The 14,566-nt window shown below is 51.9% G+C and overlaps 5 protein-coding genes across 5 annotated transcripts; 2 read left to right on the top strand and 3 right to left on the bottom strand.

Annotated features, from left to right (window-relative positions):
- Positions 1-402: 402 nt before the first annotated feature.
- On the bottom strand, positions 403-2,828 carry SMAC4_01101 (uncharacterized protein). The gene is made up of 5 exons (XM_066089538.1): positions 2,502-2,828; positions 2,382-2,404; positions 2,270-2,289; positions 1,855-2,199; positions 403-1,783 (listed from the first exon to the last, which is right to left on the bottom strand). Exons 1-5 carry the CDS (start codon positions 2,759-2,761, stop codon positions 1,019-1,021), a joined length of 1,413 nt encoding a protein of 470 aa, XP_065946582.1. The 5' UTR covers positions 2,762-2,828; the 3' UTR covers positions 403-1,018.
- Positions 2,829-2,918: 90 nt separating this feature from the next.
- Positions 2,919-6,361, top strand: SMAC4_01102 (uncharacterized protein; the record flags this gene model as incomplete). Its single annotated transcript, XM_066089539.1, has 4 exons — positions 2,919-4,642; positions 4,801-4,846; positions 4,909-6,100; positions 6,170-6,361. Exons 1-4 carry the CDS (start codon positions 4,579-4,581, stop codon positions 6,359-6,361), a joined length of 1,494 nt encoding a protein of 497 aa, XP_065946583.1. The 5' UTR covers positions 2,919-4,578.
- Positions 6,362-6,494: 133 nt separating this feature from the next.
- Positions 6,495-8,099, bottom strand: SMAC4_01103 (uncharacterized protein). Its single transcript, XM_003350163.2, has 2 exons — positions 7,826-8,099; positions 6,495-7,760 (listed from the first exon to the last, which is right to left on the bottom strand). The coding sequence occupies exons 1-2, from the start codon at positions 7,946-7,948 to the stop codon at positions 6,708-6,710; spliced, it is 1,176 nt and encodes a 391-aa protein (XP_003350211.1). The 5' UTR covers positions 7,949-8,099; the 3' UTR covers positions 6,495-6,707.
- Positions 8,100-8,842: 743 nt separating this feature from the next.
- SMAC4_01104 (uncharacterized protein) lies at positions 8,843-11,811 on the top strand. The gene is made up of 4 exons (XM_066089540.1): positions 8,843-9,493; positions 9,575-9,777; positions 9,838-10,230; positions 10,303-11,811. The coding sequence occupies exons 1-4, from the start codon at positions 9,329-9,331 to the stop codon at positions 11,591-11,593; spliced, it is 2,052 nt and encodes a 683-aa protein (XP_065946584.1). The 5' UTR covers positions 8,843-9,328; the 3' UTR covers positions 11,594-11,811.
- An 857-nt stretch (positions 11,812-12,668) lies between these two features.
- Positions 12,669-13,608, bottom strand: SMAC4_01105 (uncharacterized protein; the record flags this gene model as incomplete). Its single annotated transcript, XM_003350165.2, has 2 exons — positions 12,669-13,248; positions 13,339-13,608. The coding sequence occupies 2 exons, from the start codon at positions 13,606-13,608 to the stop codon at positions 12,844-12,846; spliced, it is 675 nt and encodes a 224-aa protein (XP_003350213.1). The 3' UTR covers positions 12,669-12,843.
- Between the last annotated feature and the right edge of the window lie 958 nt (positions 13,609-14,566).

Raw genomic sequence — 14,566 nt, forward strand, 5'->3', positions numbered from 1 at the left:
GTCCGAGTCAACTTGTTTAGTTCGGTAGATGCCACGAGAAGGCTGCCTGCAGGATCTGAATCTCCCTTCACGAGAGATATACGACGGTGGCAAAAGAGATTTGTAAAGCCTAGACCGTCCAACACTGCGTGTCTCTGGTGTAGCTATCTTGACCAAGCGAATGCGAAGCATTAGCTCGACCACAATCTCGCTAATCAGGCAATGAAGGGCAAGACTCACTCTCCCATCACCATTTTCTTCGTCCCTCTCCCCGCAATGTTTCCCCATGGATCTCCTGCACTTCAGCTTTGCTAGTCTCTTTTGTATTCCTGTCTAACGTTGGGTGTCAGGGAAGGCAAGTGTCCACCGTTACAGTCTATCAATCGGCAAGGGACCAAGTGACCACAACTATTTGTTCTAGGGCACACAGTTGATCATTGAATTTTTGTTCTACCGTAACATATGTACATGTAACAGTGAAAAACATGTGCCACGCTTCATATCTGGCTCTCAAGTTGTAGTGACACCATGGAGAGCTCTTGACCCCTTGCAGTAGTGCTCCCCTTTATGGAATCGATGGCACTCAACAACCTGACAGTATGGATATTGTGAAACTCAAGGTAAATGAACCATGATTCCCGTCGAGTTTCGGGGCTGTGATAGCACTAGCAATCTCGAGTTTGATGCCTGTCGGTAACGTTGCAAGGGGTGACTTTCAAGAGTACTTGGTGTTTCCGCGGGAACTACCATTGCACAAGAATGCAAAGTGGTGAAAGACAAGATGAGGACTCGGCAAGGGTAGTGCAAAACACCTCGAGGCATAGTAAGTTGTTGATGTACCCGGGTTTTGTCGCATCGACGTCATGTGTCCGGAGATGTTGTTGTGTAAAAGTAGGATCGGGTAACCAGTCTTTTGTTGGCGAAGAATGCTCAGTACACCCCTTTCTTATCGTGAGCCCGAATCCATTCTGCTAATCTTACAGCATGGCTTTGGGATTCCCAGCTTTCCTAGACCTGAACCAAGTCTTTGAAGCCATTGTCATCCTCCCTCTTCATGGTCACTGTAAGTTTTTGTCCCTTGGGCCGCTCCTTGCATCAGTGCATCAGTGTCCATCTCTGTTTCGGCTCCACTGTCCCGCTTGCGCCTCGCATTCGAATAGTCCTGTGAAAGACAACGGTTCGCACGCCGCCCATCCACAGTTGTATCTCCGCTGTTGTCGTCCCCATCGTCGTAGCCGGCACAGGTCTCTACGCGCTGCATCCGGGGTCGTTTTTGTCTTGGATGTCTCATCTCGTCCGAACTACTCGATCTCCTTTTAACTTCCACTGTCGGCCATGGCGGATCTCTGACGTGAACTTCGCTTGGTGTCGATGGTTCCCCTACTTCGTCCTTCTTTTCCGCGCGGACGTCGTACAATACAGCCCCATGAACCCCACCCCACATGTCTGTACGATCAGGACTATTCTCCCCGCCCGTCAAGAGATCCATGTTCAGCGGGTGCATTTGCCCGCCAGATTGCTTGACGTGGAATTGGTCCTTGGAGTTCCGCCATTCGCGGTTGAACATGTGGTCGTGTGGGTTGCCGGCCGCTTCGAGGTCGGGCTGCCAACCATTACACGTATTGGGAGTGCCGCAGTCATTCGACAGGGGAAAGCAGCTGCGCCGACGATTGGATTGCTTGAGGATCTTACCGAGGAATTCGGCAATATTCATCTCAATGTAGAGCTTGGCCATGTAGGTTAGCGGATGAACTTGGACATAGAGTGCGTCGTTGTCAAGAGACATGAGACCGATGATCAGAGCCTGTTTATCGAAATGGAATCGTTAGCACATGCATCGTGGGTTGGCATGCGAGGAAAAAGAATGATGCTTACATCAAGCGAGAGTGAAATGAAGACCATGAACAGATTGAATCTGTACACGAGTTTGTACTTGGTCAACCCGTTGGCGACCAATTTCGACTTGATAAGCCACATGAAGTAGTAGTTGAGGCCGCCATCGACGACTATGAACAGGACCTTTTCCAATCGGTCCCAGACATCGTTGACGCGCATCCACTTCTCGCTCAGTTGGAGACGAGCAGGAATCCAGACAATGAAGACGCTGACGTTGATGACGGCGATGGCCAGGAAGATGCTGACCTTGAGCTTTCTGGCCTTCTCAGGATTGTAGAGGATGAGCGAAATCCGATTTGTAAGAATTTGCATAAGACACTGAGTCTGAGAGATGGAGAGATGGTCAGTCCAGTCATTTTCAGCGTAAGGGCAGGAAAGGGAAACGTTTACGCACCTTGATGGTCCAAGTAACGACTAGTACATAGATGGACGGTGAGTGATACGTTAACGCTTGCATCCAAGACCTACAACATATGCACCAATAGGATGTTGGGAATATGACTTACTCAACGTAAAAAAGTACCAAAAACTTTATGGTATCATCTTTTATGTCAGCAAAAGCTCCTGATTGCATTAACAGACATCCAGGAGGACTAAAATATTGATGGTTAGGTAGCTGAGCGTACCTTGGTTGAATGGCACCTCTTAGAAACAACCAGCTGCTGGCAGCGACACCGAGGCATGCTGCCCACTCTACCCAGACCATGATGATATAGGGGTTCCAGAAGTGGCAACGTCGGAAGCATCGGTGTGTCTGCTTCACCCCCTTGGCGAATACACATATAGCAAGGGCAAAGGTGAAGCCCCAGACGAAGGTCGCCAAGATGAGGTCGGCTTCCGTTGGCTCATACGGTTTGTACCACGGTGGAATCAGAAATCCGGCCATCTGGACGGGAGGTCTCGTAGAGAACTCGTCGTATATGATGTTGTGTGGTTGCAGTCGTTGTAAGATTATCCATGTCGAGTGAAAGGTCAACCAAAGTAGGCGGAGGCGAGGACGGGGGAAGGGCTGAAGATCATAAACCAACCTGGTGCTGGGATAGTGTTATCCACCGGAATGGATGGGCAAGAACAAGCCCAAGAGCTTATTCATTCTCATGGGGGAAAAGCTAGGTAAGGACGGTCAAGAAATGACAACAGCCACAGAGCTTGGCCTGTCAACGTCAGGGGTTCGGCACTAGTCCCCAAGTTGTGACCGAGATGTGCCCAAAGCTTAACAGCTGCAGACTCTATGTCATGATTCGTATTTTTGAACATTGCTCCTCGCTTGCGTCACCCTCGTCGGGTCTATCCCCATGGGGTGAAATTGCCCAAGTGTATTCACAGGGGATAGAGGCTGGAAGAAGCAATGAAGTATCCAAAGGAAATGAGACGGGTCTAGAAATGTTGTGAACCAACACCCGGATTCTACCATGGTGCCACATTGCATAATTAATGGGCCACCAACAAGTAATCAGCCAACAAGGAGAAGGTGATGATAAGTACGGGCCTCCGTGAGATATGCGAACGGATCAGCTGTTCCTGAGCCTAGCAAAGAAACCCGAGGAGCCGGAGAAAAGTTGGCCTTTTTTTGAGACATGTTCCTCCGTGTTTTTCCTGACGGCACCTCGCAACATTCTGGGCAAGCGGTCAAGCGGTGATCTGGGTTGAGGCTCTGCCGAGGAGGTATAACAGCAGAGCACACGGAGAGGTCGGGTAGGTTGGCCCAGAGTCTCCTTCCCTTGATGTAGCAAGTATCCTGGTCTTCCAGCATCTTGATGAAACCTCGAGTGGTTTCGTCTCGCTGTGAACCAATAGGTAGCCAGGTGGCGAACCTGAAAGCTTGAAGTTGTGGGTTCCGGGGTTGCCCGGCCCGGATCGGAACTGAACTCCAGAACGGATCCGTGCCCGGTGGCCGGTGCTCGCCGAGCACATCATCCAAGGTCGCCAGCCGGGACGCGAGAAGACATACTGGTGGTGAGCTTGAGGACCTTCAGGGTCGACGACAGGCTGTCTTTTGTTTTCATCAAGACTTGTTGGCGGCGAGAGTCTTTTCCTCATATGGAGAAAGGGTTAGATACATCTAGAGAGGACTTACGGAGGTGAGAAGGGGGCCGGCCAATAGAAGCCGTTGAGAAACGTGGCACTCGGGGACCTTTGATCTTGACATGTGCGGCGATCAGCAATGGTACTTGATGCTAAGAACCAAGAAGGAAGTGAGTTGTTGACGAGATGGTGTACCATTAAAATAGAGGCAGGGCAGCAGTGATGGTTGGAAGTCGAAAAGGGATCTGTTCCACAGTCCACTTGTCCCGGGGGTTCCCGTCCTTCCCTGACCCTGTCGCCCATCATTCAGTGGGCCGGGCAACTAAGTCTAGGTGCCCGTACCCGAGCGCTTTGGGCGCACGCCCTATCAAGAGACGGGCGTGTTAGGCGAATTAACAAAAGAGAACAGAAGTAGGGGTAGTGACCACCAACTCTGTTAATTTCGCTAACAACCGCCCCAATAGGAATTCACCTTGCTCCCCGCCACGGTATTCCTTGGAATGATCACATCACCAACAACCCTCAACCCTCAAATCGATCTCCATTTCACCACCGTCAAACTTCCACTTGAAGGCAATTTGTCGAAAGGCAACTGACTGACCACTGCGGCCGAACGCAATCACAAATACCACTAGTTCTTGTCCCAACCAATCATCTGATTTGGGCCTCTTCATCACCATGGATCAGGAGTCATCATCACAGCATCCGAAAGGGCATCAGAGGACGCGCTCAGCCGTAAAAGGTAAGGAGAATCTCTACCCTATCTCGCCTATCTAGATACCGAAACGGTCAGATGGGTGAAAGGATCGACAAGAGCAGGTCGGCAGATGGCTCAGACCTCTTGCTGCTCATCCACCAGTTCGACAAAACATCAGACTGACAAGTCATCTCTCGTCTTAGCCACGCGCCCACGCTCCTCTACCAAAGGCCCGCTTGACGTCGATGAGTGAGTCTTCATAGCCTTGACCCTTATCTGATACCCAGGACGTCGACTGACAGCGGCAGCAGTACCCCTCTTGCATCCCTTCTCCTGCCCCCTCAGCAACAGGCCAATCAACAACTATCATCAGTACACGCGGAGCAACAACCTCACACGATTCCCGGCGGACACGGACACCAGCCCAAGACTCCCGTCCCCGGCTCTCCACTTCTCCCCCGATCCCCGGCGGCCCACTCCCCCGCCCCGCCCCACTCTCGCCGTCAACTGCCGCCCTTGTCCCTATCTCCGGTTGGCGGTCCCAGTCCGCGCATGTCCACCTCCCCTGGCCCCGGTGGTGACGCTCCCTACGGACGCGGGGCTCCGCGCCCTCCACCCGATTTCTCCCACCTCCTCCGTCCTGACATCTACCATGAACTGACTCCCCTCAACGTTCCGCCTCCGTTCCGCCAGTCTGTGAAACAACCCTCGGCCTCCATACCCATCCCCAATCTCCTTGCAGGTGGCCACTTCCGGGCCGCCGCTGTTGCTGCCGCCCAGGCACTCACTGGGGCCAATGGTGCTCCTGCTCCGGACCCGGTTGACCATGCCCTCATCCTCTCCTTGTTTTATGTCCGCTTAGCCTGCCTCACCCTTATTGACGCTACCGTTCTTGCCACTCAGGAGGTCAAAGCTCTAGAGGATCTCAATGCTGCCTTCTACATTGATGCGACAGGCCACAACTTGATTCCTTGGGAGCTGCGTGTCTTGGCGGTCCGGTTGCAAGCTATGAGCTTCGCCGACCAGAGGCGTGCGGTAATGAGCTACTACGACCTGGCCAGGGAGGCACGCCTGCGGTTGGCCGAGGCGGCAGCCAAGCACGACAACTCGGAGAAGCAGCTGTGGAGAGAAAGGCTAAACGATCTGGGCGTCAGGGTCGCCGGCGTACTGGTTGAGATGGATGACCTGAAGGGGGCAGTGGAACACCTGGCTTCTTTGAAGGAAACTGATAGCAGCAGCGGTAAAATGCAGATGGCGAGAGCCTTGTTGTGGCTACATCTCGGAGACGTTGATGCTGCGAGGAAGTGTGTGAAGCCCGCCGAGGGCAGCGAAGGCCCTTCGGATGATATGACAGAGAGGATCATGAATGCCTTGTGCGATATGGCCGACGGAAAGTACTCTGAAGCATTGAGCCAGTGGGAAGAGTTGAGCAAGGTGTCGGATGACGAGATGGTCGGCGTTAACAGGGGAGTCTGTTTGCTTTACGTGGGAAGGTTGCAAGAGGTAAGTTCTTGCCCTTTCGACTTGAATTTCGTATCAAGAGTTGCTAAACTGAATATGCTGGTGGTGTAGGGCAAAAATCTGCTTGAGAGCTTGGTGGACTCCGGCCGAACCTCACATACACTTCTCTTCAACTTGACGACCATGTACGAGCTGTGCACGGAGAGGTCCCGGACTCTAAAGATCCAGTTGACGGAGAAGGTGGCTGCACTGGAACCGACAGCCTTTGGGTGGGAAAAGACCAACGTTGACTTTAAGCTGTGAAAAGGCCGAGGTCCAGCGGTAAGAGAAGAAAGAGGCCATAAAACTAATACCCCCGTAATCGAAGCAGAAGGTCACGCCTCTTCGGACAGCATATTTCGGGTCACGTATTTATTCATCTTAGATCCTACATTCTATGCGCCAACCAAAATGTTCTAAAGGTCTACCAAAAATGTACAACCAATGGCGATTATCTCATGAGCGCTAAGCAGGAGGATATTCAAACCCGCACATCCATCCGACGCCATCCAAAACTCCAATCCGAACCGTCAAACCCATCATATCATGGCTGAAATGCGCGACTTCGTGTCTCTCATTTCGAGCCAGAAATGTCACCGGAAATCCTCCATCAAAATCTTGCCGTTGTGTTAGCATACGGCTCGTAACTGGCACTTAGATCCCTCGTCTGGCGGTTGCCAGGGATGTTGAGCCTCGGAGCGCTGGGAACTGGCTTCCTCTTCTGCGTGTACTCATCTGGAGCTGCCCAGTCATTGTCGAGTCTCGGTCCCAATTGTGGCGAGCCAAGGGTAGACAGCGGCTGATTCGCAATATCATCTCCACCCTGGGGAACTTGCTTCTCGACCTGGACATAGTTGTGCTTGCCGCCCACGAAACTCATCAACCCGCTCTTTTGCTGATGTCCGGCGCCATCAGTCGCACCATGATGCACCTCGATACCTTCCATGTTGTAGCCGCCGTAGCTGTTGTCGCCCTCCATCAGAGGCATCGACTTCTCCTCGGCTGAACGAGCAACCGGCCGGTTCCTGAGGCGGCGCGGCTGGCGGGTTGGATCCTCCCTCAGCGAACGGCTGACGTACAAGATGCTTGCCAGTAGCGAAATAAAGGCGGCCACACAGGTGATGACAATAGCAGACGTGCCCAGGCTGCTCGTCAAGTCGATAGATCTTGAATAGGTGGCCGTTATCGCATTATTAAATTTGTTGAAGACCACAATTGCCGCGATGGTTGCGGAGATCGCAAAGCACGTCGAAATGCCACTCATGACGCCAGCTCCTCTCGGCGAAAACCATCCTACGATGGATACCAAGAAGTTGAACACATTAGAGGCGATAAGACCGCCGGACATGAAGGCGCTCGCTGTTTTGTAGGATTCTGTGGCTTCCATAAAGGTGCTGTTCACGTTCCCTTGCAAGGAAGTGGCCGAGAAGCGGAGGACTTTCGGAATGTTGAAATAGTAGCCGACGTGCGACTTCATGCACGAGGTAGTCCCATTGCCGCGTCCACAAGCCGTGAGCAAACCAACAGTGTATCTGCTGGCGACACCGAGGGAATTGGCGGTGGAGTTTTGTCCAGTGTAATCCGTGCCGGAGACCTTCGAGATGTCATTCAGAATACTCGACTCCCCGAGCTTCGGGGGAATGGACATCTTGGACACATCGACCTAGAATAAAGTGGTCAGTCGCCATCGTTCGCCTTTCCCGACGGATAATCGCACAAACAACTTACCTCAAGAAAGTAGATGCCATCCAGCCACCTGCTGTGCTGACCGAACAGGGCTGTCGTGATAAGGACGAACGCAACAACTGCCAGCGAGCCGGGAGCCAGCGTCCAAAAGAGACTCCGCGTCATTTTCTCGATAAATGAAAGGGCAATTTACCACAGACAATCCTGGCGGATACTATGCGGAAAAGTGAAACTCGAAAAGACAAACACTAAGCGCAAGCAATAAATTTTTTCACTTTGCGCAAGAGACGGGAGGATGGATGTGAGGTTATACTCAACGGAAACTTGAGACATCAACCCATTCAGGGCGACCCAATGTGGAGTGGGCTAAGTACTGTGTCAGAAGGGTATTTGCGGAGGAATACAGGCACCAAGATAGGCCGCCAAGAGCATCACCAGCCTCCCAAAGTCCAGCGGATCCGCTTAAGCGTAAAGCCTTCAGTGGAGAGCTATCTTTGGGCGGTCTGCGATTTTGCAAAAGATGTTCACCGTTCAAAATGGGAGCCTTGGCCGTGGCGCGGATGTGGTACGGTGCTCTCTCTGCCTCAGCCCTGGTGGGAAACGATAGCGTGAGACGGGGAAGGCAATGGCAATAGGCAATGCGCCTCTGTTAGCTCTGTGAGCTAGGATCGGAGCCATTGAACACCAACCAGCAACAACGATGCCTGGCTCCCTGGAGACACTTGGATGAACACTCCAACAGGTCCACGTTGCGCGCCTGGTGAGCGCTTGTTTTGTGGGGCACTTCCAGCGACAGGCTACAAGCTCACCTTCTCAAGGCCAAGTGCTGACAGGATTGACCCGCTCAGTTTACCGATCCCAGTGCCTCCATTTTCAGGCGTCAAGATTTTCGACTTGGCGATGTTTTGGGTTTTTGCGCCTCTTGAACCGTTTGTTATGTCTAAATGTTCATCTTGCGCCATGGAAGGGGACATTGAAGCAGGTCAATATATCTTGACTGGAAAACACTTGGTCTTTACTTCGTTTCTCTTGGTCAGTATCTTTTTGATACTATGACAACGGCGCTGGTTTCTGCGTTTGTTGTCTTCTAAGCTTACACAGAACTCTTCCCCGTACCTTTCCAATCAATGCCTGGATGATCACTTATTCTGCGTCGCTATTTCGCAGAGCGCTATCCAACCGAATTTAGGCATACCCAGCCACTTCCCATCTCACTGAGGCTGCGGAGATTGGGCAGGGACCTGAAATAGCGACCCCCTGTCATCTGGGACAACCACTACAACCCTATAGCGAAGCTAATGCAGCCCTAGCAGGTGTGTGTTTGCGGATATCAAGGGTGTTTATAGCAACAGGGACCCCATCGTCAGGCAGTCGCAACTTTATTGTTGCTCTGCCTCATTGCTAACTTGATGGCGAAGGGAAGATCTGATATTAAACCTTGTCCCCCTCTAGATTCTGGGTCATGATGATTGTATAGTTTCTCTCATAGGTTTCTTGCGGTCTCGACAACACCATTCTATAACTGTTTGAGCCGACACTATCAAGATGTGGTCTTCATCTTGGTTGCTGCTAACCCTTCCCCTGTTGGCACCTCTTGCCCAGGGTGCCCACCACGTCGTTAAGGTTGGTGAGAATGAGAAGCTTGAGTTTGTTCCAGAAACACTCAAGGCTGCTGTTGGCGATACAGTGGAGTATCAGTTCTTTTCCAAGGTTAGCATATCCTTCACTGTCCGTGGTTGATGACCACGGGATTAGTTCACGAATCGACGAACTGACAGTATCATACACTAGAACCATTCGGTGGTACAGTCGAGCTTTGACAAGCCATGTCAGCCTCTAGAAGATGGCTTCTTCTCTGGCTTTGTACCAACTTCATCATCAAAGAAAGCTTCGAGAACCACATTTACTATCAACATCAAGGACACCAAACCTCGATGGGTCTACTGCAGTCAAGGGACTCACTGCCAATCTGGCATGGTTCATGGTATCAATGTGTAAGTGATTACGGCATTGGGGATATGCGCTGGTAGAGGTAGCTGACTTTGCCTGATCAGCGAGTCCAAGAAGATGGATGAGTACAAGGAATCAGCCGCCAAAGCCAAAGCCAACACTTCGCCAAAGAGTCAGCGCCCAGCATGGGGATTCCGCAGAATGCACGTCGATGTCGGCAAAACCGGAAAAAACGAATTCACACCCAACGACATCAGGGAAATTCCCGGCACCATCATCCAGTTCAAGTTCCACCAGACGAACCACTCCGCCGTCGAGTCAAGCTTTGACAAGCCTTGCGTTCCCATTGAGGGAGGGTTCAGCAGTGGATTTATTCCGGTCAAGAACGAGTCTTTCGATGCTGTTTTCAATATTCTCGTTCAACACACCAGGCCTATTTGGTTCTACGATGCCAAGGATACCAACTGCAAGTCTGGCATGGTGGGCAGCATTAACGCGTAAGTCAATCATCCAGGAACCAGTGACGCTAAGGTGGGAATTAAGGCTTCTGGCTTACAATATCTGTGCAGCCCATCGAAAGGAAACACCCTCGAAGCCTATGCTGCCAAGGCTTCAAAGGTTGAAAAGAGCACAATCCCCGACTGGGCCCCCATCGGCGGTGTTGCTGTCATTGACGGACTTATCAACCCTGTCTTTGACGGACCTAATCTCATCATCCCAGTGACTCTGATCGATCCAGCTCTTGAGAGCACTGAGGCCGATGAAGCTACCAACAATGCCACGTCAACGGCCACAACTGCTCCCACAGAATCCTCGAGCAGTGGACACTCCAACAAGTACATCTCAGGGTCCAAGGACAACACAAACTCTTCCATCCACATCAACACCGCAGCCGGCGGCTCCAAGCCCGGCCACTACACCTACCCCGCCGAGATCTCCGACGACACCATCGCCTTCCTCCAAGTCTTGAAACTCATGGACCGCATCCTCGGCGAGACCCTCTACGCCTGGTACAATAAGATCGCCAAAGATGGCGAATGGGAAGGCATCTACCCCGACAGTCTCGTAGCCATGATCCAAAGCATGAGCGCCCAGATCTCCGTGCACTACCAGACACTCGATGACACTCTCAGCCACTTCGACCACCCTTCATTCGACGACACAGCCTGCAAGCTCAAGCTTCCCCAGGGCAACGAAATCGACGAATACGTCATCGCCTCCCTCGTCCTCCTCAAGCTCGAGATCGGCGCCCTGGCCGACGTCAGCGTCCTCATTGCCCAAAAGGATTCATGGTTCCTTCCCGCCCTTGTAACCGAGGTCGGCGCCAAGAGCCGCATGTCGGCCGTCATCAACATGATCCAGAACAAGAACGCGGCCGCCGCGCCCAGGGAGGTCTTGTTGCCTGTCGAGCTCGCCTGGAGTTATGCCATGACGCACTTCGTCGAGAGCTGTCCTGAGAAGGACGGTGGTAAGATCGCAAACATGCCTGACAAGCCATTTGCGCCGCTCGAGGTCGTGCATAAGGAGCTTTCGGGCGATAACTCGGATGACAGAGCGCTGAAGGTCACGTTGAACTACACGCTACCTGCTGACGTTGAGGCCGGGAAGGGGAATGGCAAGGAGCATTGGGTTGCTTGGGTTGGACCCTGGGGCACGTATGAGTATACCAAGCTGGATGAGAAGACTAAGGAGGCGAAGGTGCCGGAGAATATGTTTGGGTATGTGTGGATTGCGGTGGTGAATGACAATACGGTTGGACTGTCGGAGTTGGAGGATGTCACGGTTGCGGGACCGCAGATTGTGTGGACGAGTAATCCCCAGGGAGAGATTGATGTGGGGTTTGAGAAGGAGATTGTTTGATGTTGGAGAGGGTTGATGGACAGCGTGTTATGAATGGGTTTGTTTTGGGATACACTTTTGTTTTTAGGATATAACTTTCAAGGGGAAATGGTGTAAAGGCGTTTGGCTTGTTGCTGAAATTTGGAAGGCCGAGATGTTCAACCCAATAAAGATCGAACGACTCGACTAGTACTAGTCTACGTGATGGTATAATACCAGTAAAGTACGGGAACTGGGCCTCTCTGTTTGTTCGCATGCCTGCAATCGGTCTTCCTGTTAGCTACGGAGACTTACATCGACTGCAGTGTCACGCACAACGCGGACATGGGATCAAGGCAGCAGCAACTGCAAGGCCACTCGTTCCTTCCCCTCTTCTTCAATTACACAACATCATCTTGTCAATGTTTGACGTCCTGCCCACAACACTCTTCATCTCACATCGGCCCGTTTTACAGGCTGCAGGCATTGGTCTCAGTGTCGAGGAAACGAGCGGAAGAGCGATAGACATTACCCCCGCACTGCTCACGGCTCCTTGCAGAGAATATTTGGGTTAGCTGGTCCTGGAACGTGATTACCGCCGCTTGGGAGTAAAGCGTATGACCCTCTTGGGTACTATGGACGCTGTGTTTTAAGAAGGTAAGAGACACTCCTGCCTCCCACTCTCACTCCCACTCTCACCTAAGTTTCGTCACTTGTAGGGCTAACCGGGCATTGTGACCAGGGTCCTGAGTTATTGTACCACTTGCTCTTCCTAGACATGATTTTTGGGCAGAACCATATAGTATAGCCACCAAGGGACCATCCTTGACAACTAAGAGATGGATTCGAGAGCGAGGGGGGGGGCATCCTCTTATTTTCTACACTAAAGCAGCATATGTACCTACGTTTGGGCGGGTAAAACACTTCCAAGTTCTCGTTCACAATCTTCCATTCTGAATGATTCCTCTCCTAAATATACCGACATGCCATCAAGAAGAAATAGCATAGGTTTGTTGTGTTATACAAGAACCATAGGGTAAGGCCCAGGGAGGCAAATCGCCCAACTTGGGTACAAGCTAGTCACGACAGAACAATGCATGCTGAGAACCCCAGAAAATGCTCAAAACCAGTTCAATTAACACATTACTAACATACATCCGTTCGTTTCTCCACCAGGGAGACCAGACTTCAGACCGCCGTCTTGTTTGGGGTATTGTGTGTTTCCCATCCATCCATAAGCTCAAAAAGAAAAAGACACCACCAAGGCATAACCAACAGTCAACCCTTGAAGTTTAAGCAAGAGCAAACCCAAGCGCGGCAACCAAGACACCAAAAGAGACACCAACGGCTCCAGCACCGCTAACAGGGGAGCCAGAAGTAGTAGAGGAAGCAGTCGACGAAGCACCGGAAGCAGTACCAGAGGCAGTACCGCTGGGGACAGCAGCAAGGGTGGTGGAAGAAGAACCAGAACCGGACTCGGAGTCGGAAGAAGAAGCCTTGGCCACGGAACCACCAAAGACACCACCGGCGGGCGTCACGTTGCTGGAGGCGGCTTTGGCGGCCGTCTTGAACTTGTCAAAGTCGTCGGTGCTCTTGGCGTTGACGGCGCCGACCATGCCGGCCTGGCAGTGTTTGCCCTGGGAGCAGTAGTACCAGAGAGGGGTGGTGGCGTTGACTGTTACGCGGAAGACGTTTTCCTGTTGATTTACGGATGAAGAATTAGAATACTGTCTTTTTATGTTGAGATGAGGAAAGGAACGACGATCATGGGTGGTGGGGGGACGTACAGAAGCAACACCGGTCTCAGCAACGGGGAAGAACCCGGAAAAGAAACCGTTCTCGGTCTTGGGCTCGCAAGGCTTGGCCGCGGTAGAGGTCACGATGCTGTGGTTCTTGGCGTAGAACCAGAACTCGAGAACGTCGCCGACGTCGGCCTTGATGTTCTCGGGCTCAAAGGTAAGACCAGACTCGCCGACCTTGATGGGGATGGTCTTGGCGGAGACAGCAGAGGAAAGGGCCAGGGTAGCGGCGAGGAGGATGTTGCTGAGAGAAGGCATTTTGTTTGTTTGTTTGTTGGTGTGTTTGGGTGGGTTAAAAGATTGTTGTTTGTTGGTTGGTATGGATTAAGGTAGTGAGTGAGTGAGTTTGAGCTGGTTAATCAGAAACTGAATGGATATGGAAAAAAGAACGAAACGAGTTTGTTTTGAAATGAAGATCCGCCGGGGATGTATGGTTTGAGTGTATTTGAGCTGGTTTGAGTTGATAATGATGAGAGAAACAAGATGGAGGGAAGTGTCTTGCTCTCCTTCCTTATATATGCCCTTTGTCCTCCCAGCATCATATCATCCGCCACGGCCATGGCTATGACCGACCACCCCAGCGCCTAGTTCACATTGTTTCTCGATGTGTAGTAGCCATGGAGGATCCCTCAAGATGTTTCAAGGAGCCCTTTAGACTGTTCCTGGAGCTTGGGATTCGGGGTAGGTCTCGTGAATGGATGGAAAGGGAACAATCCTTGAGTGTTTACAAAGTGTTGCTATCTTAGCACACAACGAAGGACAAGGGGACGCGGTCTCAGCCCAGACAAAGCCCGAGCGCTGAGGCGGCCAACGGATGCACCGGACAGCGTTAACAGTCACCTTTACAGTGGTCGAGTGGCTACTTGGTCTCGGCCGTGACCCCGTGGAAGTTCGGAAGGCTTCTTACCCGCTGCAACTATGGCAGGACTTTGTGACACTGGTCGATGGGGAGCCCATGGTGTAAGACGTGGAAGGGTCTTAAGTGAATCTGGATGGACCAATGGCGATGATTGACATCCCCGGAATATGGAAGCGAAGCTGGGGGGAGGAGGCTTCGGTTCTTTGGGACGCCCAGGATTCTGACACTTTTGAGGAAATCAGGGGTCCAGGGGTCTAGAACCTGAGACGCTTCAGTAGGTAGCAGTAAGCTTGGTACCCCTTGTGACTAACAGGATCACTAATTGCTTAGGTGCAGAAGTGTTAGTATGCTATCACT

The sequence above is a fragment of the Sordaria macrospora genome, chromosome 3 (assembly GCF_033870435.1).
Source record: "Sordaria macrospora chromosome 3, complete sequence".
NCBI lineage: Eukaryota > Fungi > Ascomycota > Sordariomycetes > Sordariales > Sordariaceae > Sordaria > Sordaria macrospora.